The sequence below is a fragment of the Bos indicus x Bos taurus genome, chromosome 24, assembly GCF_003369695.1.
Source record: "Bos indicus x Bos taurus breed Angus x Brahman F1 hybrid chromosome 24, Bos_hybrid_MaternalHap_v2.0, whole genome shotgun sequence".
Lineage (NCBI taxonomy): Eukaryota > Metazoa > Chordata > Mammalia > Artiodactyla > Bovidae > Bos > Bos indicus x Bos taurus.
The window spans coordinates 50,698,160-50,724,778 of record NC_040099.1 but is presented as its reverse complement, the minus strand read 5'-3'; the positions used below and the strand labels follow the sequence as shown (position 1 = coordinate 50,724,778).

Below are 26,619 nucleotides of genomic sequence, written 5' to 3'. Positions count from 1 at the left end.
CCCAACCCAGGGATCAAACCCAGGTCTCCCGCATTGCAGGCGGATTCTTCACCAGCTGAGCCATCAGGGCAGTCCTATTCAAATCTCCTTGGTTTTTATCCAATGTCCCTTTTCTGTCCCAGGAGCACACCCAGGCTCCCACCCAGGATCCCACATTCTATTTACTTGTGATGTATCCTTAGGCTCCTCTTGGCTGTGACTTTTTACAGACTTTTCTTGGTTTTGGTGACCTTCGCAGTTTTGCAGAGTACTGGTATTTTGTAGAATGTCCCTCAACTGAGATTTTTGATGTTTTTCTCTTAACAAGACTAGGAAGATCAAAGGTGTAAAGTCCCATTTTCATCACGTTACATCAAGGGCACATGATTTTATCAATATTTATGTGAACTTTGATCATATGGCTGAGGTAAATTTTGTCGAGTTTCTCTATTGTAAAAGTCAATTAATTTTTTACAAAGATGTCAAAATAATTTAATGGGTGAAACAGAAAGACTTTTCAATAAATGGTGCTTGGACAAGTGGATATTCTTATAAGAAAAAACTTTGACCCTTACCTCACAGCACACATAAAAATCAATTTGAAATGGATCCTACACCTTAATGTAAAAACTGCAACTATGACACTTCTGTAAGAAAACACAGGAGAAAATCTTCATGACAAGGTAGGCAAAGAATTCTTAGGACACAAAGAGCATAAATAATAAATGAAAAACTTGATACATTTGACTTAATCAGAATTTTAAAATGCTCTTTGAAAGATACTAGTAAGGACATGGTGGGCTTCCCTGGTGACTCAGTGGTAAAGGATCCACCTGCCAATGCAAGAGACACCAGCTCAGTCCCTGATCCCAGAAGATCCCACATGCCATGGATCAACAAATCCCGTGTGCCACAACTGTTGAGCCTGTGCTCTAGATCCTGAGCCAAAACTACTGAAGCCCATGTGCCCTACAACCCATGCTCTGCAACAAGAAAGCCATCACGAGAAGCCCGAACATGGCAACTAGAGAGTAAGCCCTGCTTGCCGCAACTAGAGAAAAAGCCCGATACAGCAACAAAGACAAACAGCCAAAAATAAATAAATAGATCAAATCATTTTAAAAAATACATTCCCTTTGGGAAAAAAAGAACACGAAAAGGCAAGTCACAGGTTGAGAGAAAATCGTCACCATATGTATATCTGATCTAGATCTTTCTATAGAATGTATTTTAAAATATTATAGTTCAGTCTGAAGGCAAATAATCTGAAGATTTAAACAGACTCATCAAAAAAAGAAAAAATACATATATATAAATGGCCAATAAGCGCATGAAAAGATGTTCAACATCATTAGTCATCAAGCAAATGCAAACTAAAACCACAATGAGATACCACCCCATACTCACTAGCATGGGTAAAATGAAAAAGACTCACAATACCAAATGTTGATGAGGATGTGAAGCAACTGGAATTTTCATACTTTTCTGGTAGGAAAGTAAAATGATGCAATCACTTTGAAAAAGAGTTTGGTACTTTCTAAAACTATGTATATGGTTGTTGTGGTGGTTCAGTTGCTAAGTCGTGTCCAACTCTTTGCATCTCCATGGACTGCAGCACGCCAGGCTTCCCTGTTCTCCACCATCTCCCGGAGTTTGCTCAGATTCATTTCCACTGAGTTGGTGATGCCATACAACCATCTCATCCTCTGCTGCCCTCTTCTCCTTTTGCCTTCGATCTTTCCCAGCATCAGTGTTTTTTCCAATGAGTTGGCTCTTCCCATCAGGGTTTTCTGGTGTTTTTTTTTTTTTGGTTTGTTTGTTTTTCTTTTTATAGTACAAAAAGGCAACAAAAAATTATGTATATACAAGCAATCAATTTCACTCTGAGGTGTTCACTTGAGAGAAATAAAAGCAGATATCCATTCAAAAACTTGTACATCAATGGTCGTAGCAGCTGATGCGTAATAGTGAAAAACTAAGACAATCTTGATACTATGCCAAAATATTAGGCTTCTAACATTCTTAAATTCCTCCCGGTGGGCTGGTTCAATTAAGTCAAAAACCACGAATAGTGACAAATGCCCTGCTCCCTCTATTACTTTAGGACTCATTCCTGGGCAAGGGTTTAGTTGAGTCCTGCCCTGATCACAAGTTGGGAACAACCTACTGACTACATATGACAGGTACCATTCTAGGCACAAAGCAGTTCGAGGTAGGGTCCCTGTCTTAGCCTCTAAATGCTCTATCTAGTCTTGGGGAACTCCCACCTGCCAGGCAGAGCCCACCTCCCACTATCGAGTCAGAACCTGACAAATACTTGCTCTCCCAGCTTCTCCTGCAGCCAAGACATGGACACAGTGATCTAGGCTCTCCAACCATGTGATCTCGATGCAGACTTGGTGGGCCACCCACAGTAGACGTGGGAAAGGTGCAGGATCCATGCCGGCGAGGGGGGCTGTGGCAGGGGCAGATTGCTCCAGGATCCAGGGCCAGCGACGTTAGAGGCCAGCGTGTGCAGTACAGGCAAAGCTCGCTGCCCTTTCAGGACCCAGCGACCAGATCTGCCATGTGACACGGGCAGTGCCTGGCTCCGTGGGCTCCAAGCTCGCATCTCCTGCTCTAGTGCTAAGTCATTTCTGTCGTGTCCGACTCCTTACGACCCCATGGACTGTAGCTCACCAGGTTCCTCTGCCCATGGGACTTCCCTGGCAATAATACTAAAGAGGGTTGCCATTCCCTGCTCCAGGGGATCTTCCCAACCCAGGCATCCAGGTCTCCCGCATTGCAGGCAGATTCTTTATGGATCTGAGCCACCAGGGAAGCCTTCTCTAGCTAGGATTCTACTTACTAAGCCACATCTTTTTAATACATTCATTTTCTACTCAGCCAGAGTTGGTTTATTTGCTTGCTAGATAAACCAGGTCCTTAAGAATTTCACGCTCTAGACAAGACGTTTACACCGTCTTCCTGAAACAAGAGGGAACAAAGACAGTGAAACAAAGACAGTATTACACAAGTGTTAAACTGAGTAGAATAAGCTAGAAGCTCAGAGCCAGGGCGATTGCTCAGGGATTGGGAAGGGCATGGATGACGGCATAGAAGAGCCACCATAATGTGGGAAGTGAGGGGTGCCCTGCCCCAGGGCCTCAGGGCTGTGAGACCTGCGGGTTCCGGAATGCTCTGTTCCCCAGGATTGTTTCCAGTCTGGAGGGATGGATCAGAGCACCCCTTTCTCTTAGAGCCAGACCCCTGGGCAGCACAGTGATGAGCTGGGGTTGACTTCAAGAGCGTTTCTCTGGGCTCACTCCCGAGTAGTCCTAGGGTGTCCTGGAGAACCCGCTGACGACATCATCTGGGGAGAACAGCCCAATGGGAGCAAGTCCTAGCTCCTAGAGATCAGCCTCCACTGTAAGCGGCACAGAGCAGACGGGGACGTGGCTGGTTTCCAGTCCTCCCATCGGCACATCGGATTGAGCATCTAAAACAAGAGATTTCGTGTGCGGAACCCAGCATAAGCTGTGAGGACCTGGAGAGACTGCCGGCTCGCAGGACGACAGTCTCCTCTAGCAGACGGGAGGGCTGAAGGGCCCCTCCCAGCCTACGTGGGCTCCCCTGAGCTGTATCCTACGGGAACCCCAGAGGGGACAGCGGTGCTCACAGGTGTCCTGGCCCCCCTCACCCTGCGTTTCTGTGACCCACGCTGTCTAGGGTGGCAGCTGTGTGCCACAGCCGTTCTGCGGGGTTGTCTCAATGAAGAAAGGTTTCCCCCAAGGTCCCAGCAGCTCTGGGCGTTCAAACCCACGTGAGACGTGTAAAAGGTTGTTCCTGCCACAAGTGTGCTGGTCCTGAAGGGGGGAAGTGAGTTTGTGGGTGTTCATTTTCTCATTATAATCCATACATCCTGTGTATTATGGTCATTTATTTTCATTGGGTTTAATTTGGTTAAAAGTTTTACAGGCAAACACTATAGCAAATAGAGCTTCCCACGCAGCCCTGGTGGTAAAGGATCCACCTGCTAATGCAGGAGATGTGGCTTCAATCCCCGGGAGAAGGAAGTGGCAACCCACTCCAGTATTCTTGCCTGCCAAGTCCCATGGACAGAGGAGTGTGGGACAGTCCATCGGGTTGCAAAGAGTCGGACATGACTGAAGCAACTTAGCACACACGCACTAGAGCAAATGGGATGTCTGCAAAGTTCTAAGGTATCTTGGGACACACGCGAGTCAAAGGCACTGGACAGTGTGCTCTTGACTCCTGGAGAGATTCCCCAACAGTAACATCTTGCTAAATGATACAGCAATTCCACACCAAGTTGTCCACATTAATACAGCTGACCGTTGAGCAACACAGGTTGACCTGTGCTGGTCCACTTATATGCAGTTGATTGAAACCACAGATGTGGAACCCAGGGGAACAATAATGTGATACACAAATCTTCCACTGCTCAAGGGTCGTAACCCCTCACCCCCGGGTTGTTCAAGGTCCACTGTACAGTCAGCGTACGCATTTCCATCACTACAAGGATCCCTCTGTTACCTTCGACTTTCTACCCCTTAACCTCCCACCTTGGCCTCTGGAAACCACTCCTCTGCTCTCCATTTCTGTAATTTTGTCATTTCAGGAATGTTCTACAATTGGAATAATTTGTAATTTGGGGGAATTGTCTTTTTTCACTCAGCAGCATGCTCTGGAGTTTCCCCCAGATGTGCATGTATCAACTGTTTGCTCCCTTTAATGGCTGAGTTGGGGTTTCCCAGGTGGCGCTAGCGGTAAAGAACCCGCCTGCCACTGCAGGAGACATAAGAGATATGGGTTCCATCCCTGGGGCAGAAAGACCCCCTGGAGGAGGACACAGCAATACACTCCAGAATTCATGCCTAGAAAATCCCATGGACAGAGGAGCCTAGCAGGCTGCAGTCCATAGGGTCACACAGAGTTGGACACAACTGAAGCGACTTAGCACGCACGCACAGTATTCCATGATGTAGCTACATCCGTTTGCTTAACCTGTTCGTCTGTTGAAGGACATCTGGGTTGTTTCCAGTTTTCATCTATTACAAATAAAGCTGCTATAAACGTTCAGGTACGACAGGTTTTGTGTGTGAACATAAGTTTTCAGTTCTCTGAGATAAATCCCCAGGAGTGCAGTTGGTGAGCTGTGATCAGTTCATATTTTTTGTTTGTTTAAGAAACTGCCCAAGTGTTTTTCAGAGCCAGCCGTAACATTTTACATCCCCACCAGCAATGTATGCGTGGCCGTTCTCTGCATTCCCTTAGCATGTGATGTCACTGTTTTTATTTTACCATTACAGGTATATAATGAGATCTCATTGTGGTTTTAATTTAGATCTAGTGATATTGAATATGTTTTCATGTATTAATACTTAAATGCCACCTTTAATGGCATTCTTTAGTGAAATGTCTCTTCATGTCTTATGCCCATTTTCTAATGGGATTATTTGTGGGTTTTTTTTGTTTTTTTTTTTTTACTCTTTTGAGACTTCTTTATCTATTCTAGATATTGTCATTTCATTCTCTTAACAGGGTCTTTCAAAGAGCAAATATTTTTAATTTTGACAGAATCAAATGTATCAAATTTTCCGCTTATGGATCTTGATTTTGGTGCCAAGTCTAAGAACTTCTTTTAGGGGAAAAAAAAACTTTAGGATTTAAGAACTTGCTTGATCTTAAATCCTAAATTTTCTTTCCTAAAAGTTTTATAACTTAAGGTTCCACATGTAAGTCTATGATTCATCTTAATTTATGTGTAAAGGGTAAAACTTAGGTCAAAGTTTCTTTCTTTGTGTGTATCAAACTTCTCCATCACCACGTGGTAAAAAAAAACTATCATTTCTCCATTGAATGGCTTTTGCACCTTCATCAAAAGTCAGTTGCGCATATTTCTATGGGTCTATCTCGGGGTTCTTTGCATGTGTACTATGTTACTTCAGTCATGTCCAACTCTGTGCGACCCTATGGACTGCAGCCCACCAGGCTCCTCCGTCCACGGGATTCTCCAGGCAAGAACACTTGCCTGCAGCCGGTTGCCATGCCCGCCTCCAGGGATCTTTCCGACCTAGGGACCGAACTCATGTCTCTTACATCTACCTGCATTGACAGGCAGGTTCTTTACCGCTAGTGCTACCTGGAAATCCCCATCCATCATATTGATTTGTGTGTCTGTCCTCCAATACCACAGTCTCGATTACAGTAATCATGTCCGACTCTTTGTGACCCCATAGACTGTAGCCCGTCAGGCTCCTCTGTCCATGGAATTCTTCAGGCAACAGTACTAGAGTGGGTGGCCATTTCCTTCTACAGGGGATCTTCCCGGCCCAGAGATGGAACCGAGGGCTCCTGTATTGCAGGTAGATTCTTTACCACCTGAGCCAGCAGGGAAGCCCTCTCTCTCTGTGTCTCTCTCTATACACACACACACACACACACACACACACACACACACCAGGGAAGCCCTCTCTCTATATATACACACACACACATTCAGTACACACACACACATATATATGCTATGTTTATATTATCTTGATTTGAGTAAACTAACTCTTCCTACTTCTTTGTCAAAACTGTCTTACCTTCTGTTTGCCTTCCCATGTACATTTTAGAATAATCTTGTCTATATATACAAAAAACAATCTTGCTTGGATTTTGACAGGATGTGTATTAAATCTCTACCAGTCTAGGGAGAATTGACATGTTTACTATGTACAGCGTTCCAATCCATGAACACACAGCATGTTTTTCCATTTATTAATATTTAGATGTTCTTCGATTTATTTCATCAGCATTTGTAGTTTTCACCATACAAGTCCTTTACATGTTTTGTTAGATTATATCTGTGTTTCTTTTTCAAGTGATTGTAAATAGTATTGTATTTTAAATTCAGTGTCAACATGTTCATTGTTTATGATAAAACTACAGTTGACTTTTGTATGTAAGTCTTATATTCAGTGACCTCACTGGACTCACTTATTAGTTGCGAGAATTTTTAAATACATCCCTTGGGAATCTCTACATAGACAATCATGTCATTTACATATAAGGACTGTTTTACTCCCTCCTTTCCAGTCTGTAGGGCTTCCCTGATAGCTCAGTTGGTACAGAATCCGCCTGCAATGCCGGAGACCCCTGTTCGGTTTCTGGGTCAGGAAGATCTGCGGGAAAAGGGATAGGCTACCCACTCCAGTATACTTGAGCTTCTCTTGTGGCTCAGGTGGTAAAGAAACTGCCTGCAATGCAGGAGACCTGGTTCAATCCCTGGGTTGGGAAGATCCCCTGGAGAAGGGAAAGGCTACCCACTCCACATTTCACGGAATGTATAGTCCATGGGGTCACAAAGAGTCGGACACGACTGAATGACTTTCACTTTCACTTTTCCAATCTGTATGCCTTTTATTTCCTTTTCTTGCTTTATTACACTGGCAAAAACTTTCAGCACTCTATTGAATAAGTAGTGAGAGTAGACATCCTTGACTTGTTCCTGATCTAAGATGGACAACATTCATTTTTTCACCATTAAATATTGTTAGTTGTAGGTTTTCTATAGATGTGCTTTATTGCATTGAGGAATTTCCCCTCTATGCTTATTTTCTGAGTTTACTGTGAATGGGTGTAGAATTTTGTCACATGCTTTGTCTGCATCAATTGCTAGAACAATGAGACTTTTTTTCCTTTAGTCTGATAATGTGGCAGTTAGACTAATTGACTTTCAAATACTGAACCAGTCTGGAATTCCTAGAAAAAACTCTACTTGGTTGTGTATAATTTTTTGTATATTTCTGAATTCTATTTGCTAATATTTTGTTAAGGATTATTGTATATCTATTCATGAAGGTTATTGGTCTATTATTTTCTTTTTCTTTTGGTATTGTCTTTGGTTTTGTATCAGGGTAATACTTGCTTCATAAGATGAATTAGAAAGCGTTCTCTTCTATTTTCTGGATAAGACTGTGTAATTGGTATTAATTCTTCTGTAGTAGAATCTTCAGTGAAACTCTGGGGATTGGAGATTTCTTTTCAGGGATTTTAAAATTAATCTTATTTCCTTAATAGCTGTCAAATAACCTATCTCATATTGGGTGAGTTCTAATAATTTGTGACTTCAGCAAATTGGTCAGTTTCATCTAAGTTGTCGAACTTATAAGTGTAAAGTTGTTTGCAGTATTCACTTGTTATCCTTTTGATGTCTATAGTGGCTGCAGTAATATCCCATTTTATTCCCTAAAAAAGAGCTTTCGAACTGTGGTGTTGGAGAAGACTCTTGAGACTCCCTTGGACAGCAAGGAGATCAAACCAGTCAGTCCTAAAGGAAATCAACCTGAATATTTATTGGAGGGACTGATGCTGAGGCTCTAATGCTTTGGCCACCTGACGCGAAGAGCCAACTCACTGGAAAAGACCCTGATGCTGGGAAAGACTGAAGGCAGGAGAAGGGGAAGACAGAGGACGAGATGGTTGGATGGCATCACCAACACAATGGACATGAGTTTGAGCAAACCCCGGGAAATGGTGAAGGACAGGGAAGCTTGGCATGCTGCAGTCCATGGGGTTGAAAAGAGTCGGACACGACTGAGTGAGTGAACAATTCCCTATATTGGTAATTTGTGTCTTGTCTTTTTCTGTCAGTCTTGCTAGAGGTTTGTTGATTTTACTGACTTTTCCAAAGAATCAGCTTTTGTTTCATTGATTTTTCTCTGTTGGTTTTGTTTCAACTTTATTGATTCCTGCTCTAACTTTATTTTCTTCCTCTGCTTGCTTTGAGTTTTTCTAGGTATTTGATGTGGAAGCTTTAGAGTATTGAGATTTTTTTCCTCTTCTTCTCTAATGTTTGCATTTAGTGCTATAAATTTCCCCTTCAGTATTGCTTTAGCTGAATCCTACAGACATAAACATTCTAGTTTCATTTCTCATTCAGTTCAGTGTTGTTGGTGAGTCACTAAGTCATGTCCAACTCTTTGCAACCCTATGAATTACAGCACACCAGGCTTCCCTGTCCTTCACTATCTCCTGGAGTTTGCTCAAACTCATGTCCATTGAGTCAGTGATGCCGTCCAACCATTTCATCCTCTGTTGTCCCCTTCTCCTCCTGCCTTCAATCTTTCCCAGCATCAGGGTCTTTTCCAATGAGTTGGTTCTTCACATGAGATGGCCAAAGTATTGGAGTTTCAGCATCAGTCATTCCAATGAACACCCAGGACTGATTTCCTTTAGGATTGCCTGGTTTCATCTCCTTGCTGTCCACAGGACTCTCAAGAGTCTTCTCCAACACCACAGTTCAAAGTATCAATTCTTCAGTGCTCAGCTTTCTTTATAGTCCAACTCTCACATCCATACATGACTACTGGAAAAACCACAGCTTTGACTACATAGACCTTTGTTGGCAAAGTGATGTCTCTTAATAGGTTGTCTGGGTTTGTAATAGCTTTTCTTCCAAAGAGCAATCATCTTTTAACTTCATGGCTGCAGTCACCATCCACAGTGATTTTGGAGCCGAAGAAAATAAAATCTGTCACTGCTTCTACTTTTTCCCCTTCTATTTGCATGAAGTGATGGGACCGTATACCACGATCTTAGTTTTTTGAATGTTGAGTTTTAAGCCAGTTTTTTCCCCCTCTCCTCTTTCACCCTCATCAAGATGTTCTTTAGTTCCTCTTTGCTTTCTGCCATTAGAGTGGTATCACCTGCATATCTGAGGTTGGTATTTCTTCCAGCAATCCTGATTCCAGCTTTTGATTCATCCAGCCTGGCATTTTGCATAATATCCTCTGCATAGAAGTTAAGTAAGCAAGGTGACAATACAGCTTTTATGTACTCCTTTCCCAATTTTGAACTAGTCTGTTATTTCATGTTTGGTTCTGTTGCTTCTTGACCTGCATACAGGTTTCTCAGGAGACAAGGTGGTCTGGTATTCCCATCTCTTATAGAATTTTCCACAATTTGTTGTGATCCACACAGTCAAAGACTTCCACATAGCCAACAAAGTAGAAGTAGATGGTTTTTTGGAATTCCCTTGCTTTATGATCCAGTGGATGTTGGCGATTTGATCTCTGGATTCTCTGCCTTTTCTAAATCCAGCTTGGACTTCTGGAATTTCTCAAGCCTAGCTTAAAGCATATTGAGCATTACCTTGTTAACATGTAAAATGAGCACAAGTGTACGGTAGTTTGAGCATACTTTGGCATTGCCTTTCTTTGGGATTGGCATGAAAACTGATCTTTTCCAGTCCTGTGACCACTGCTGTGTTTTCCAAATTTGCTGGCATATTGAGAGCAGCACGTTAATAGTATCATCTTTTGGATTTGCAAGATCTCAGCTGGAATTTCATCACCTCCACTAACTCTGTTCGTAATAATGCTGCCTAAGGCCCTCTTGCGGAGAAGGCAATGGCATCCTACTCCAGTACTCTTGCCTGGAAAATCCCATGGACGGAGGAGCCTGGTGGGCTGCAGTCCATGGGGTCGAGAAGAGTTGGACATGACTGAGTGACTTCACTTTCACTTTTCACTTTCCTGCATTGGAGAAGGAAATGGCAACCCACTCTAGTGTTCTTGCCTGGAGAATCCCAGGGACGGCAGAGCCTGGTGGGCTACCGTCTATGGGGTTGCACAGAGTTGGACACGACTGAAGTAACTTAGCAGCAGCAGCAGCAGCAGCAAGACCCTCTTGACTTCACACTCTAGCATGTCTGGCTCTAGGTGAGTGACCACACTATCGTGGTTATCTGGGTCATTAAGATCTTTTTCGTACAGTTCTGTGTACCCTGCCACCTCTTCGTAATCTCTTCTGCTTCTGTTAGGTCTTTGCTGTTTCTGTCCTTTATTGTGGAGAAGGCAATGGCACCCCACTCCAGTACTCTTGCCTGAAAAATCCCATGGACAGAGGAGCCTGGTAGGCTGCAGTCCATGGGGTCGCTAAGAGTCGGACACAACTGATCGACTTCGGCTTTTCACTTTCATGCACTGGAGAGAAAATGGCAACCCGCTCCAGTGTTCTTGCCTGGAGAATCCCAGGGACAGGGGAGCCTGGTGCGCTGCCGTCTATGGGGTCGCACGGAGTCGGACATGACTGAAGCGACTTAGCAGCAGCAGCAGTCCTTTATTGCGCTCATCTTTGCATGAAATGTTTCCTTGGTATCTCCAATTTTCTTGAAGCGATCTATAGTCTTTCCCATTTTATTGTTTCCCTCTATTTCTTTGCATTGTTCACTTAAGAAGGCTTTCCTATTTCTCCTTGCTATTCTCTGGAACTCTGCACTCAGTTGGGTATATTTTTCCCTTTCTCCTTTGCCTTTCGCTTCTCTTTTCTCAGCTATTTGTAAGGCCACCTCAGACAACCACTGTTTTGTTCAGTTCAGTGCGTTTTAATTTCCCTCAGGACTTGCTCTTAATCCCATGGTTTAGAAATATTTTGTTTAGTTTATAAGGGCTTGGAGATTTTCCTGTTATCTACTATTGATTTCCAGTTTGATTCCCTTGTGGTTGGAGAACATTCATGATTTAATTTTTGCTGGGCTTTGAGTCTATCCAGGATATGGTTTGTATATGTTCTGTTTGCATTAAAAAAGCAAAATAGTATATTTGGGTACTATGTTGTTGGATGACTTGTTCTATAAATCATATTGGTTGATGGTGGTGTTCACTTCTTCTATACCCTCGATGATTTTATGTTTGGCTGTTCTATCAATTGTTTAAAAAGCTGTGTTGAAGTCCCCAACTATGGTAGTGGCTGTATTTCTCCATTCAATTCTTTAAAATTTGCTTCTCATATCTTCCTCACACTTAGGATTAACTGTCTTGATGAATCAAACTCTTTTTATCATTATATAATGTCCCTATCTCTGGTATTTTTCTTTGCTCTGATATCTCCTTTATCTGATATTAATATAGCCATTCCTGCTTTTGTTTACCTAATATGTATTTTCCTATAAACTTTCTTTCAGATTTTGTTTCAGATATTATTATATTTGAAGTTTCTTGTAGATACATAGTTTGGTCATGTTTCTCAATACATGCTACTAATATCTGCCTTTTAATTGGTGTATTTAGACCATTTATTAATATGTTAGAGCTTGTCTGATTTTTTAAAAAGTATTTCTTTGTTCTGTTTTTGCTTGTTTTATTCCACCTGACCACCCCCTTCACCTGCCTCATTGTGAGTTACCTGAACATACTTTAGAGTTCCATCTTGATTTATCTATTAGTACTCTGAGTTCATCTGTTTCATTTTTTCAGCAGTTTTAAATATTTACTCTGTATACATTTAGAATCACCTTAGGTAGTGTTACAATTTTGCTTCAACTATCAAACTCAAGATTTACACATTTTTCCTTACTGTATTTTTTGCTTACCATATTTTAAATTTCTTCTTTTATAATTTCCTGTTTAAAGAAACTCTTTTGCCATTCTTTTAGGGTAGATCTGCTGATGAAAATTCCCTGAACCCATTCTGTGCATCTGTCTGAGCCTGAGCAATGGCCCAAAAGGACCACATCAAAATCCCATCCCCACAGCAGGGCCAGAACAAAAAGAATTGCTCATTTTGAACAGAAAGGGCTGAGGGGTAAAGAGCACTACAATTCATCACAGAAGATGGAGTGAGAAGGGTTTGAGAGGAGCTGGGACTTTTCAGGTTGTCATTTTTGGGGAGCCGTGGTAAGGAATAAAGCACAAAGAGTCAAGGGTCAAAAGCACGGGGCAGAAAGAGACAAATACATAAAACTGCCCTTTCTCCTGAAGTATTCCACAGAGAAAGGCTTTTCTTGCCCTCAAGAGAATGCCAACTGACAACCCTCTTCAAGTTCTGGCTTAAAAGACTATGAACTTTAGGTCAGGTGAGGACAAGTCTCTTGCCCTGATAAACACCTCTAGAACTTACATCAGCAAGATCAGAAAGAAAATCCTAATTTGGTCATACTTTTTTTTTTTTTACAAGTCACTGCCAAAGGATCACCTTACCTGACCACCCCCTGCCCCACACGGACCCTTCATTTCATAGAGGAGGCAGCTAGAGGGGAATAGCTTTCCTTGCCTTTAGATAGGCAATGATAGGGTTCCCAATTTCCATCTCTCCTTTAAGCATCTTGGGTTTCCCTTGTGGCTCAGCTGGAAAAGAATCCATCTGCGATGCAGGAGACCGTTGGGAAGATCCCCTGGAGAAGGGAAAGGCTACCCACTCCAGTATTCTGGCCTGGAGAATTCCATGGACTATAGCCCATGGGGTCACAAAGAGTCACACACAGCTGAGCGACTTTCACTTTAAGTATCTTGGTTCTAATTCCCTAGCAGCCACCTCTTCAAGCACCACCACTTCACTCTCTCCTTTTAGAAATAAGAATGGGGTTTCCTCTCCCATGGTCTTATTTGAAATGCTTCAGTTTCCATTTCAATGGTCACAAAGCAATAAAGCAAAATGTTGTCCTCAAGTCTAAGAATTCACTCAGTGATTAGGAATTATTTTTAGATCTAAAACACCCACAAACTTAAGAAAAAGAATGAGCACATAATGATTTAATTGGCTTTCTCTTTTAATCAAAAACATACTTTGTTACAGAGTTCTCAGGAAAGGTTCAACTGTTTTTTAGCCACAGACTTCAACCAGGCAAAAGCATACAGAAAGCCACAAAGGACCTACCAGAGCCCTTAGCTGATCAGTTTTCCCCAAAGCAGAAGCTAAGTGTGGCTCGTCTCTTGAGTTACGGCATGGCTCCTCTGACTTCAGGAGAGGAGACAGAATTGGCAGATACTACCGCCAAATCTGTCCCCAACCCCTAGTCGCCTCTTCCAAATGGTTCTGCAGCCCACCAGGTTTTCATCATCTACAAGCTTTCACACTTTTCCCTTAAATCACACGTCCAAGGCAGTGGCCAGAACCCAATACTTGGAAGAAGTTTGTTGAATCCGTGTTTAGCCTTTTAACCGATCCAAGCCCTGAGTCCTTCTATCAATGACAAGCAGCCATAGCAACAGCAGCTGGTTTCATCCCTTCCTTTCCAGCTACCACTGAGCTGGCCTCTACCAGGACTCCCCAACCCCCCTACCCTTGACCCACCCCCAAAGAAGGCTTGATCCTTGAAAAAGCCAAGTCCATTAATTATACTAATCCAAGGATGGGCTGGAAGAGAACTCTGAAAGGAATGCTCCAGCCAAGTTTTCTGATCAAAATGGACCTAACAAGAGCCAAAAATAAAGTGAATAATCATCCACTGGTATTGTTTTCTTGAGTCATATAAACCATTTTAATTGATACAGTTTAAGGGAATTTCCCTATTTTGAGAGGAGTTAAGAAACCAAAGACCCAAAGCAATGACCTCTAATATCACTAGGCATTTACAGTAAGTTTTCAACTCATTTTAGTTTAAAAAATTTTTACCAGCACACAGCACTAAGATGATGGTGTCACAAACATACCCAAAAGGTAAAAATATCATGACTCAAAAGAAGCCTTAATACACCATGAAAACAGATGATGGGAAAATAAAATGAAGGCTTTTCTCCCTCTTTTTTAAGTATTTATTGCAGCCCCCAAGGTGGTGCTAGGCCTTTGGTTGAATTTAAGTCTTAAGGACATATTATGTAACTTCTTGTCCACAGAACAGTAATAAAATATCAAGCCTAGTCTCATTTGAATAACATGGAAATAAGTAAAAAGCCCCCTCAAACAGCAGACCAAAGTAAGGAAGAACTCCCAAACTGCTGCAAGGTAGGCAAGGTCACTTAAACTTCAGAGCTGGAAGAACTCATCTAGTCCAACTCCCTCATTTTACAGATGAGGCAACTGAGGCCCAAGGAAGGGAAATGACTTGCCCAAGGTCATATACATCAAGTTTCAGTGGCAGAGCGCAAACTAGAGGGTGCAGCTTCTGGCCCCAGCCCAGAGCCACCAGTTTCAGGCTGAGCAAGAACACTGGTTCTGAGACCTATTTGAGAAAGCATCTGAGATAAACTGAAAATTATCCACATCAGTAGAGAGAAATGATTGTCTTCACCAGTTTTCTCCTTAGTTCTTCCTACATTAAAAAAAAAAAATGATGAAAGGGGAAGAAAAAAGGTTCATTCACTCATTCAAGGCTGATGTTAAAATCCCTGAAAACATCAGCAATCACTTTAGCTACTCCTTGGGGCAGGTTATCAGACCCTCAATTCTCATAAAGGCACCTAAAGGTCAAAAATATCTGTGAGGAGGAAGGCCAGAAGATAGGACTCAAAAAGGGACAGCAAAACAAAACAAAAATAACCCTCTCATTTTCCAAGCTTTCGTTTTTTGCTGTTTTTTTTCTTTTTTTGCTGGTGTCCTCTAGGCAGTGATGCTGCCTTTGACTATTGATGCTCATTTCATAACCAACCAACACTTGTAACCCCAGTTTTTGTTTTGAGCAGCACTCAAGTGGAAGCAACAAAACCTGTCAAAGGGGAAAAAATATATGAATATGACTCACTTCTCTCTATTCTCAACTACCTGAAACTCAGCAAGGATCAGGAAGCACACTCAGTGTCAAACTGATATCAAATGCCGAAGCCCTGAAGTCCTTTCAGCACTTTACAGGAAAGTTTCTTGGGTCCTGTCCCAGTTGCCCGTGTTTTAAAGAAAGTTCTAATAAGTATGGTTATCGGGTTTTCTTGCCTAAGCAGTCCGGAAAATCAATCAGAAAGGGGAGAAGGAAGAAAGGGGAGGTATACTGACAACACACAGGAAGTGGCTGCTGTCATTAACTGGCGGGAGGAAGGGGTCTGTGTATAACAAAACCAAACACTCCAAACCACAGCAGCCTGTGACCATTTAGTGAAGGTAAAACTGTCCCACATGTCTCAGCAGCCCCTCAAGTCTACAAGCCAGGAGGCACAAGAGAAACACCGTATCCAATATGTTCTCTGACACACATATCAAATAACTCCACCCCAGAAAATGAGCACAGTAAAAAAAGTTTTACTGCTTAAACAAGGTAAATTTGGATTATGCAAAAATTTCCATTCTGTGGTGATAGCAGAAGAGTAAGATAAACACTCTGGCAACACTGGGGCAAGTGCTTAGGGACAAGGCTGGGCTTGAGGATGCTATGAATAAGGTCACTAGCTTTTTATGTCCTTCCTAATGTATCTTAGGAGAAAAGAAATTACCTAGTTGTCCAAAGGAAAAAATGGAAAGGTTGCACACAAGGTTCTCATATCCCATTTTCTATCATATTGCAAAGGAGGGTTCAGGCAATTATTTTACAGATAGCTATCTGCAACAAGAGGGGTCCTGCCTTTAGGAAGGAAAAAAAGCATTTCTTCCATCTGCAAGTCTTAGCCAAGCCCATCCACAGGAGTTGTTAACTGACTTTACAGGTAATTACTTTCATATACTCATCTACCCCAGTAACTTAAACACTCCATTTTCCCAATCTGCTGTCATTAAACATAAAGCCAGTAAAATGACTCAGTGATGGTGAGAACAACCTTTAGAAACTATCAACAAAAAGGATTCTGCCTTACTCAGAATACCACTGTTTCTTCCAAAAGGCTCTCAAAAAGGTTCAAAACTAATCTGATTTTGTATAATCGCTAGTAACTATTAACTAGTTAATACCAAATCAAGAATAGAAATACTTCACCATATATTCTTTAACCTTCACAGATACTTAAGGAGCACCATGGGAAAAATGCAAAATTTCCCTTCTTTAGGTGGGCATGGTCAAGAAGACAACTGCAATTAAGCTTTTAAAATAAGCTATTTATCATCTGGAAGACAGGACATTTTATTCTGCCGTCAAATGTTCTATCACAAATACCCGTTCTTTACACCACACCCTTCCTCATGAAAGCGGATTTTTGACTTTGAAATGCAACACAACTAATACGTGTTCAGTTTATCTGGATATTTTGAGTATGGTTCTCCTTAAGCCAGGTCACCTAAACTGTAAACCTACAATGTTTACAAGAGGAATGGGATAGGCAACCTATTTAGTTGTTAGGTCAATACAAATGAGCCATGCTTCTAGAAAAACAAGGTTATATGGCAGTGATTTACTATCATTATCTTTGTATAACAGGGGTAGTATACTATAAAAAATGAGATAAGACTATATCCCACAAAAGAACCTACCCCCTGGAAAATAAAGGCAACAACACCATTTTGGATTTAAGGATTTCCTTTTGATAATGCACTGAAAGGCACTAGACAAAGTGGAAGGGGCCTCGTACTGGATTATAAAGGTACATACTTGGTTCAACTCTCACTCAGTTCTCACCGAAACTCAACATTCTGAGCATTTTTGAGATATAAACTAGCTAGAGAAAACCCACCCAGAACCCTATCCTCATAACAATCAGATTCCAAGAAATGTGGAAACTATTCTACTCTTAAAACAGCCATAAAATCTTAAACCTAGTGGTTCTTTTAGTCTTACTCATCAAAGATGACTACCTCTAAGAAATGTAAATACTGTTCAACAACTAAGACCTCAGAAATAACTGATTATAATATACTAAATGTTTTCTTAAAAGCATGTGACTGAACCTAGGCACAAATATAAAGCAATTAATAACTAGAAGTACTTCTATGTACTTGTAGGATTTTTATGGCTCTTTGTAAAAAGCAATCAAGGTGGGTGGCCTGGCCTCAAAGACAGACTGCTGCTGCTGCTGCTAAGTCGCTTCAGTCATGTCTGACTCTGTGCGACCCCATGGACGGCAGCCCACCAGGCTCCCCCGTCCCCGGGATTCTCCAGGCAAGAACACTGGAGTGGGTTGCCATTTCCTTCTCCAATGCATGAAAGTGAAAAGTGAAAGTGAAGTCACTCAGTCATGTCTGACTCTTAGCGACCCCATGGACTGCAGCCCACCAGGCCCTCCGTCCATGGGATTTTCCAGGCAAGAGTACTGGAGTGGGGTGCCATTGCCTTCTCTGCAAAGACAGACTACTTAGCAAATATTTTCCACAATACTTCCCCCAGATGATTAAACACGCAAACTCTCTTTAAAGTAGAAAAGGAGGCAATGTATTATATCATAGCATGCTTATAGTTCTAATCAAATAAACTGTTTTTAAAATCTGTTACTCTAAAACTCTCTCCTCTCGCTCCTACTCTTCATTCACAGTAAAACAGACCTAAAGTCAAAAATTCCCAGAGAATGAAGATACCTTTCTAGACAATCTGCCAATAAAGCATAAAATCACCACATTTTTACAGCTTAGAACTAGGTCTTTAACAGAAGTGTTTGTAAGAACTCAAGAATATAAATGAGTTGGTAGAAACGTTATTTTAAAAAAGCAAAAGACATGTAGCTTGGATCAAGATATGTTTAAATCACAGAAATAAGCAAACTCAGTGGTTTCTAGGATGGTCTTATTAAGAAGACCTAAGCAAGGAAGTAGAAGATTTGTTGATTTAAGCTGATATAAGGATGACTATCATGCGTAAGTATTTCTCAAGTCTCAAACTTATAACACACCTGAAATAATCTTATTACACTAAGAAAGGCCCTCCACGAAAAAAGCAAAAACACCTGAAAGATCATCTTTGATTTCACACTATTTATCCTGCAGATAACCTATTTATCTTATAGACAATCAGGGCTAGCTTTGCTACAGTAAAATAAAAGTGAAAAAAATAACCAACCCTACACTTGATACGTAACGTCCGTGGGGAGTCCTAGTAGAGTGGAGAAGAAAGCCAGAGCTGCCCGAGAGCACCAGCTGTTGCCTGTCATTTAGTAGAAGGTGTCTCACCACTAAGGCTGGACTCAAAAGTGCAAAAGAAAAAAAAATTAAAAATCAAACCTAGAATTCAACTTTGCATGTTGAGATTCAGTTTTATTTATGCTACTAGCTAAGTAAAAAGCATACATATTGTGTCTGTGGTACAGTCAATACATTTGCAACTTTTCTACTTAAATTCTCTATACAAAGTCACTGCCAATTGATATGATCATTGATGGCAAAGGGCTTAGAATAACCAAAAGGTATAAAAAAGTTTGCAGTCTTGCCCCAAGATACAAAAACTGAATTTTAAACATTGGCATAACATACATGATTTAAACAGTATACGAAAAAAAAAAAGTCACACATCAAATCAAGTACAAAAATATCCAAACTACCTATCAATGAATGGTAATGTTTCTATTATTCTGCACAGTACTTAACACAGAATTTAGCAGTTTCCAAAATACTCATTATTTAGCTTAGCATTGCCACCTGTGCAGAACGGTAAGATATTAGATGGAGTGACACTGCTTTTAGTGTTTTTAAAAATATAAAATCTTTCCCTATGTTAAGGAAGGAAAGAAATTCCTCTTCTAGGCTCCTTAGTAACCAACCCTGTGCCTAGAAATACAGAATACATCTACTGTTTAACAGGGCAAAAGTATATTTATTGATAAATAGTTATCCAACAAAAATAACAAATGTAATTTTAAACGATACTCCTTTGTCTGGTAATTTTAAGGAATTCTCAATATACACAGATTAGTGTTTTGCCTTGGCAAAAGAAAAATTGGGTCGCAAGACAATCTGAGTTAAAATCATCTTCACTAGTTTAACTTGAAAAAAAAATATTTTGGATAAAAGGTTATAATACATTACTATCTTTTTTAAACACAGAGTAAAGTTGCTCTTGGTAAAATTAACTCACCCACATGGCACAATATTTCGGAGTAAAGTATGTTCAACAGTAACAACTCACACACAAGATAACATAGGTGAATTAACTTTGAGAACTTCTCTGCCTTTAAAATCAGCAATATTAAATTTATTCTGTAGAGTAACACACATATTGATGTTCTGCATATAAAAGGCTCTAAAACATTTCAAAGGGCTAAATTTTCCAGCATTGGAATGATTCCTTCAAACAAAACTGGTGAAGATTTAATAAGAATGTATTTGTCCCAATCTTCAAGCTCTGAGCCATGCCTGAAAAGTTCTAAGTAGGAAAAAGAAAATTATTTTAATCCAGTTTCTGTCTGCTAGGAGCAAGGCAGCAAACACATTTTCCAACCCTTTATGAAAAGATAAAGCAGAACAAAAGTGAAATATATCTTCAGATTATAAACAGGATTGCATCTTATAGTCCACCATCCTGATAATGGTAAGGGCCCCAACGTTAAGTTAAAAGACCTCAGTCTAAAGGCTGTGGGTCGGCAATAGGCATGGTGTGAAGGACTTCATCGAGGAGCTGGAGGGCCCGGTGTAAGTGAATCTCAATCCAACAAGGTGTTTCCTTGATGCTCTGTCTTGGGTAATCAGGTCCCCAGCCTTTCACAAAACTCATCCTGAGTATGCATAAACGACGGAGGTCATCCACACCGATCCCGGCGGCAGCCGACAAACCTATCAGAAAAGATTTGGAAGACGTCAGCGGGACAGGCTGACCCCTTCTATCCCCCCTAAATCTTACATTAACAAGGTGACCAGCTTTCTTTACTGCATTCTCCCCAGCACAAGACTTCTCTGCCAAAGTGCCAAAAAGTAAGCATAGATCTATACTTTGTCAACAGGGACTGAAAACTTTTGGTTAAGACAATGTATATTCCACATGGGTCTTCTAGCTACCATCAATTATAAATTACCACAATCCACCAACACCCCATCTGTTTTTTCTCTTTAGAAGTGGAGGTGAAGGGATAAGAAATAACTTGTTTTTAAGAGGCAGTGCATGTCTACATTTTGTTGGTTCTAAGAACTTTACTCTCTGTCTAAACTATCTAGTTCAAGGTAAAACATGACTAACAATGAGACAGAAAATAGTCCTGGTTCCACTAAGACTTCTTGGATGACCTAGACGATGTCTGTCTCTCAGTTTCACAATGTAACAGAGATAGTATGTAATTACTCGATGGGGTGGGGATGGGCAGTAGACGAGGAGAAATTTAGTAACAGCTCTGGATTCTTCAGTAAAAGCATATTTGTAACATCAAAACTAGCAAATTAATGGTTTAGATGCCCAAATTTAAAAAAAAAAATCAAATTCTATAAATGAGTATGCCTTATCTACCTCGAAATTGTAAACTCCTGAGCATAAGTCACAACGGAGACTCTGCATCTAATTCTCCAGTCAGAACATACAGTCATATAGTCAATCTGCATTCATCAATATTACAATGAAACTAATGGGAGGAATTTGCATGTACTGTAGAGAAACCTGCAGGGCCACTGCAGTTTTCTTAGCCAGTGTGATTTGCTTACCACACTGAAGAGGTTAAGAACAGGGGTTGAATGAATCACTAGTTATGCCTTCAGACGTGGAAGATGGGTGCCACGTGTTTCCATCATAAAAGTCTATAGTCAGGAGTTTAACTCTGCAGTAAAAAATTCCCCATCAGTGTGAAACCTGGCACACAGTTCAATTTTACCCCAAAATTAAACACAAGTCTACACGCTATCCAAACGCCACCCTCGCTTGGTTTTCTCTCCATGCTCAGTACACTTAAAAAAAAGTTGGAGAGACGTCTAATTCTGAAATTGAAATATGCTTTCCTTCTAGAATGAAGCAAAGCACACTGGTGATTACAACCCACCCTAGCTGGTGAAGCAAGAATTAAAAGCATCAACAAAAATAGGGAAGACTGATCAATATAATAATAACAACCCCCTTTCTTCTTTATCCCACAGTCCCTTTTTTGATACAAAAAGAATGAACACAGGGCCATAAACAAAGGGCAACTATTATAGATGAACAGGCTTTTTTATTTTTTTTTGTACAAATTCAAAAATGTTATTATCCCAGTAAAAAGAACTTCACTTTCTATTACTGGTTAAAGTAACTAATTAACTGAGTCAATCAAGATAAAGCACCAACTACTACACTTGAAAAAACAAAAAAAATCAAAAGCATACTTACTGATGGCTGGGGCTATTCCACCTACTGACCCTGGGCCGGGGATGTTTCCTGCCACGGCCGCTGCCTGGGCAGCTGCTGCAGCTTGTGCCGTGGCTGCCTGCTGCTGCATCTGACGGTGACACTGACGCAAATCAAAGACCTTAAAGAAAAAATTAAGTGTAAGTTTCATGCCGTGAGTCCAGCAGAAATATTCCGTATGTCAAAAACCAATGCACAATCTACTTAAAACTCACAGCCTGACTTAGCTCTCAGGATTAAAGAATTAATTCAATTGTTTAATTTTTTTATGTAGATGGTAAGTTCTTAGGAAAGCTGGCTTGAATGAAGCTCACCAAAGAGGCACAGCTCACTATTAGGACAGTTTTGGTTGCCACTGGCCTCTGTATCCTTCATCTGAGTTCAGTGTGGGTCAGCCATTAGTGCCTTTGTGAAAAACCACACCACTGTGTGAAACGAAGTTAAGAAATCATCCCACCCTTTCATAACTAAATGAAGAGTTTTCTGTAGGTTGAATTGACGGCCTAGGTCATACGGTCAGCTTCTTTTCTTTATCATTCTAACTACTTGGAGGAATGAATAAAAGGCATTGTCACTATGTGACGAAACAAGGGCATATCTCAGAGCTGCACAGAAGCATCTAACAGGATATTTAGGTCTTGTTTAAATAGAAACAAAGGAAAAAGAACTGATCACGTAAATGTAAAATCTTAACTACTGAATCTCAGTGATGGATACATGGGATTCCATTAACTAGTTTCTCATCAATTTAAGAAATGTTCATGACTTTTAAAAAATTGCTTAGCTTTGAATCCTATCATTGATATCTGCTACTTACATGGGTTAAATTTCTTAACCTTTCTGAAGCCTCAACTTTCGTATCTATAAAACGGGAATGCTAAGCATGCAATGCTTTTTCATATTGTTGTAAACTTGGCATAGTATATAGGAAGCTCTCAATAAACGTCATTTATTCTTTTTTATTTTGTTTTGGTCTCCCAGGTAGCCACCAACCTTGCAAGATGAGTTAAGGAGCTTATAAGTAATTTCAATGCTCTTTACCAACCATGCCAAGGGCTGGCATTTTTTAAAGCATTGGAAGGTTACACAAGCAGAGTGGTCACCTTGAGAAGTTAGTTGTAGGAAAGGAAGACAAGGACAGAGTAGAAGCTCAAGACTGCTCAACGCACATTTTAAACAGCATTTTAATTTCTGAACCATGTGACTATACTCCTTCAACAAAAGTAAAGTACAATTTAAAACAATCCAAGTATGCACAAAACCCAAATATGAGTGAGGATAATTATCGTTAACAATAAAAGAAATAGAAGAATGCGTAACACAGAACTTTATCAGATAAAGAACAGGTTTGAAACCCATGCCAGTAATTTTCAGATTCCTGAAAAAATTCTGATTGTCTTTAGTCACAGTCTTTACATGAACCATAAGAGCATACAACAATAATAAACAAAAGAATCCTCTCCAAATGGCAAACCAAATTCCTATTTATTATTTTTCTACTCAGTGCCTATCCTCTAGCACCAACAATGGACAAAACTTAGACTACCTCAGTCTCTGGATCACAGTTTGTCAAATATGGATGTACTTATTACCTAACCAAGCTACTGGTCCTAAAAGGGACAGGAAGCATGATGAAGGTCTGGAAATCAGAAATCCCACAACACCCAGAACAAAAACCGCTGTTTTTTCAAGAGTCCATTAGATTCTGAATTTTTCCACTGTGCTCTGACCTCTCAGAATGCCTTACCCAGCACAGCACAAAATAGGGATGCAAACATCTGAAAAGCCAATTAGCTCCACAATGACTTTTTTTTTTAAAGAAGGAAACTGACAAACTTTATCTTTTAGAGGAGTTTTAGGTTCATGATAAAATTAAGCAAAAAAGTAAAGAGTTCTCTATTTCTACCCAGATACAGCCTCTCCCACTGCCACATTCCACACCACAGAGGCACACCTGTTATCAATGAGCCTACACTGACACAACATTATCACCAAAAGTCACAGTTTACATTAGGTCTCACTCTTGGTTTTATGATTCTATGGGTTTAGACAAATGTATAGTGATATGTGGGCTTCTCTGGTGGCTCAGATGGTAAAGAAGCTGCTTGCAATGCAGGAGAGTCAGGTTTGAACCTTGCGTCAGGAAGATCCCTTGGAGAAGAGAATGGCAACCTGCTCCCGTATTCTTGCCTGGAGAATTCCATGGACAGATGAACCTGGTGGGCTACAGCCATGGGGCTGTAAAGTAGACACGACTGAGTGGCACACACACACCCACACCCACACACACCCACACCCACCCACCCACCCACCATAGTGATATAGTATTTTCGCTGCCCTAAAAATCCTCTGAAAACTACCTATCCATCCGTTTTCTCCCTCCTCTCTATGCCTGTAAACAACTCATCTTCTGTGTCCATAGTTTTACCTCTTTCAGAATGTCAGTTAGAATCATATAGAATATATGTAGCCTTTTCAGATTGGCTTCTTCCACTTAGTAATATGCATTTAAGGTTGCTCGGTGTCTTTTCATGACTTAATAGTTCATTTCTTTTCAGTGCTGAGTAACATTCCACTCTGTGATGTGTTGGTTGCTTCTAAGTTTTTGGCAGCTGTGAATAAAGCTGCTATAAACATCCAGGTGCAGGTTTTTCTGTGGACATAAACTTTCAGATCATTTGGGTAAATGTTAAGGAGTGTTGACGGATGGATCATATGGTTAGAAAATGTTTGGGAATATAAGAAACTACCAAACTGTCTTCCAAAGTGTCCCACCAGTAACGAATCAGTGTCTGATGCTCCCCACCCTGGCCAGCACCTGGTGGTGTCAGTTTTCTGGATTTGGGCCATTCTTCAAGTATGCAGTGGTGTCCCAGTGCTGTTTTAATTCACAATTCCATAATGGCATATGAAGCTGAAAGTCTATTCATATGCTTACTTGCTATCATTATATCCTCTTTCCTGAAGCACCGATTTGGGTCTTTTGCCCCTTTTTAAATTAGGTTTGTTTGTTTTCTTATTGCTAAATTTAAGTATTTTCTATACTTTTGATAACAGTCCTTTATCAGATGTGTCTTTTGCAAATATATTCTCCCAGTCTGTGGCTAATCTTCTCATTCTCTTGACACCATCTTTCATGGAGCAGACTAAATCTTAATGAAGTCTAGTCTATCAACTGTTTCTTTCATGGATTCTGCCTTTGATGTTATGTCTAAAAAGTCATTGCCATACCCCAGGTCATGTACATTTCTCCTATATTATCCTCTAGGAGTTTTACATTTTACATTTACATTTTACATTTACATTTAACAACCACTTAAAAAAAATTTTTTTTAACCATCATTAACCTGTTGCTGTTGCTGTTAAGTCACTTTAGTCGTGTCCAACTCTGTGTGACCCCATAGAAAGCAGCCCACCAGGCTTCCTCGTCCCTGGGATTCTCCAGGCAAGAACACTGGAATGGGCTGCCATTTCCTTCTCCAATGCATGAAAGTGAAAAGTGAAAGTGAAGTTGCTCAGTCGTGTCCGACTCTGTCTGACCCCATGGACTACAGCCTACCAGGCTCCTCCGTCCATGGGATTTTCCACGCAAGAGTACTGGAGTGGGGTGCCATTGCCTTCTCCATCATTAACCTAGTATGGCCCATATATAATCTTATATCTTCTGGGAGGAGGGAATACAACTTATAATTTCCTGGGTTCAAATATGTTCTCAACATACCCCCAACTCCACCAAGAGTAATTAAAAATTAACCAAGGGTTCTTTACAATATGTTATAAACAATCGTAATTATGATGGTCTTTAGATCTATGCTAACACCAGGAGCACATATCACAGATAACCACAAAGATGAAACTTTAAAACACTGCGACTCTTATCTACAGACGTAGTAAACACGATTCATTAAACACCTCAGCAAATCTCCTTTCCACATGGATTATTTATGTAATTACAGCACTCACACCAAAAGACTTAACTGTTGACTATACTGCTAAACTGAAACCCGAGCTGCCTCCTCACTGTGCACTGTCTACACCATAACAGGTTTCATCTGTTATACTGGATGATAAAATTAAGGCTTCCACTGAAAAGGAAACATCTTCCTTTCAGAATCTGAGCTGTTGATAAAGACAATTCAAAGTAACCAAAGGTTTTAAATATTCTTTTTGTCTCAGATCCAAATGATACTCCTGATCTCCATCCCTGGGTTAATCAACAATTTACCTCTGATTTCATCTGTTTAAACATATTTCCTTACTCTCTTCTAAGTTTATTACAAACCCATTACTTAACAAAGGTGTCTTATAAAGATCACTGTCAACACCTTCAGGATATTCTCTTTCACCCAGTAGTCAAATTTTGGCATTCTTTTTTCATAAGGCTCAATTATAGTACACTGTTTATATCAACACCAAGAAACAGTAATCCAGGAAGAGAAACAGGTCACTGTGTTGATGGTATATTGGACATTTGAACAGAAGACTGCACTAAAGACCTGCTAAGTTATCTGACCTGGGGATGTAAGACACATAATATCTAGTGACTGGGAATAAATTTAAGTGGATCATCAGATCACATCAGTCGCTCAGTCGTGTCCGACTCTTTGCGACCCCATGAATCACAGCACGCCGGGCCTCCCTGTCCATCACCAACTCCCGGAGTTCACTCAGACTCACGTCCATCAAGTCAGTGATGCCATCTAGCCATCTCATCCTCTGTCATCCCCTTCTCCTCCTGTCCCCAACCCCTCCCAGCATCAGAGTCTCTTCCAATGAGTCAACTCTTCGCATGA

At 40.7% G+C, this 26,619-nt stretch overlaps 1 protein-coding gene across 3 annotated transcripts in view; it reads right to left on the bottom strand.

Annotated features, from left to right (window-relative positions):
• Positions 1-18,759: 18,759 nt before the first annotated feature.
• The window catches only part of SMAD4 (SMAD family member 4), a 51,931-nt gene continuing 44,071 nt past the window's right edge, over positions 18,760-26,619 (bottom strand). For 2 of the 3 annotated variants that reach the window (XM_027526131.1, XM_027526132.1), the window contains exons 11-12: positions 21,809-21,947; positions 18,760-20,298 (exon numbers count right to left, since the gene is read on the bottom strand). In XM_027526131.1, coding sequence (XP_027381932.1) covers positions 20,087-20,298; positions 21,809-21,947 — 351 coding nt within the window. In that variant the 3' untranslated portion in view covers positions 18,760-20,086. Of the gene's footprint in view, positions 20,299-21,153; positions 21,267-21,808; positions 21,948-26,619 lie in introns of all 3 variants that reach the window. The other variant, XR_003508488.1, reaches the window with a different exon arrangement.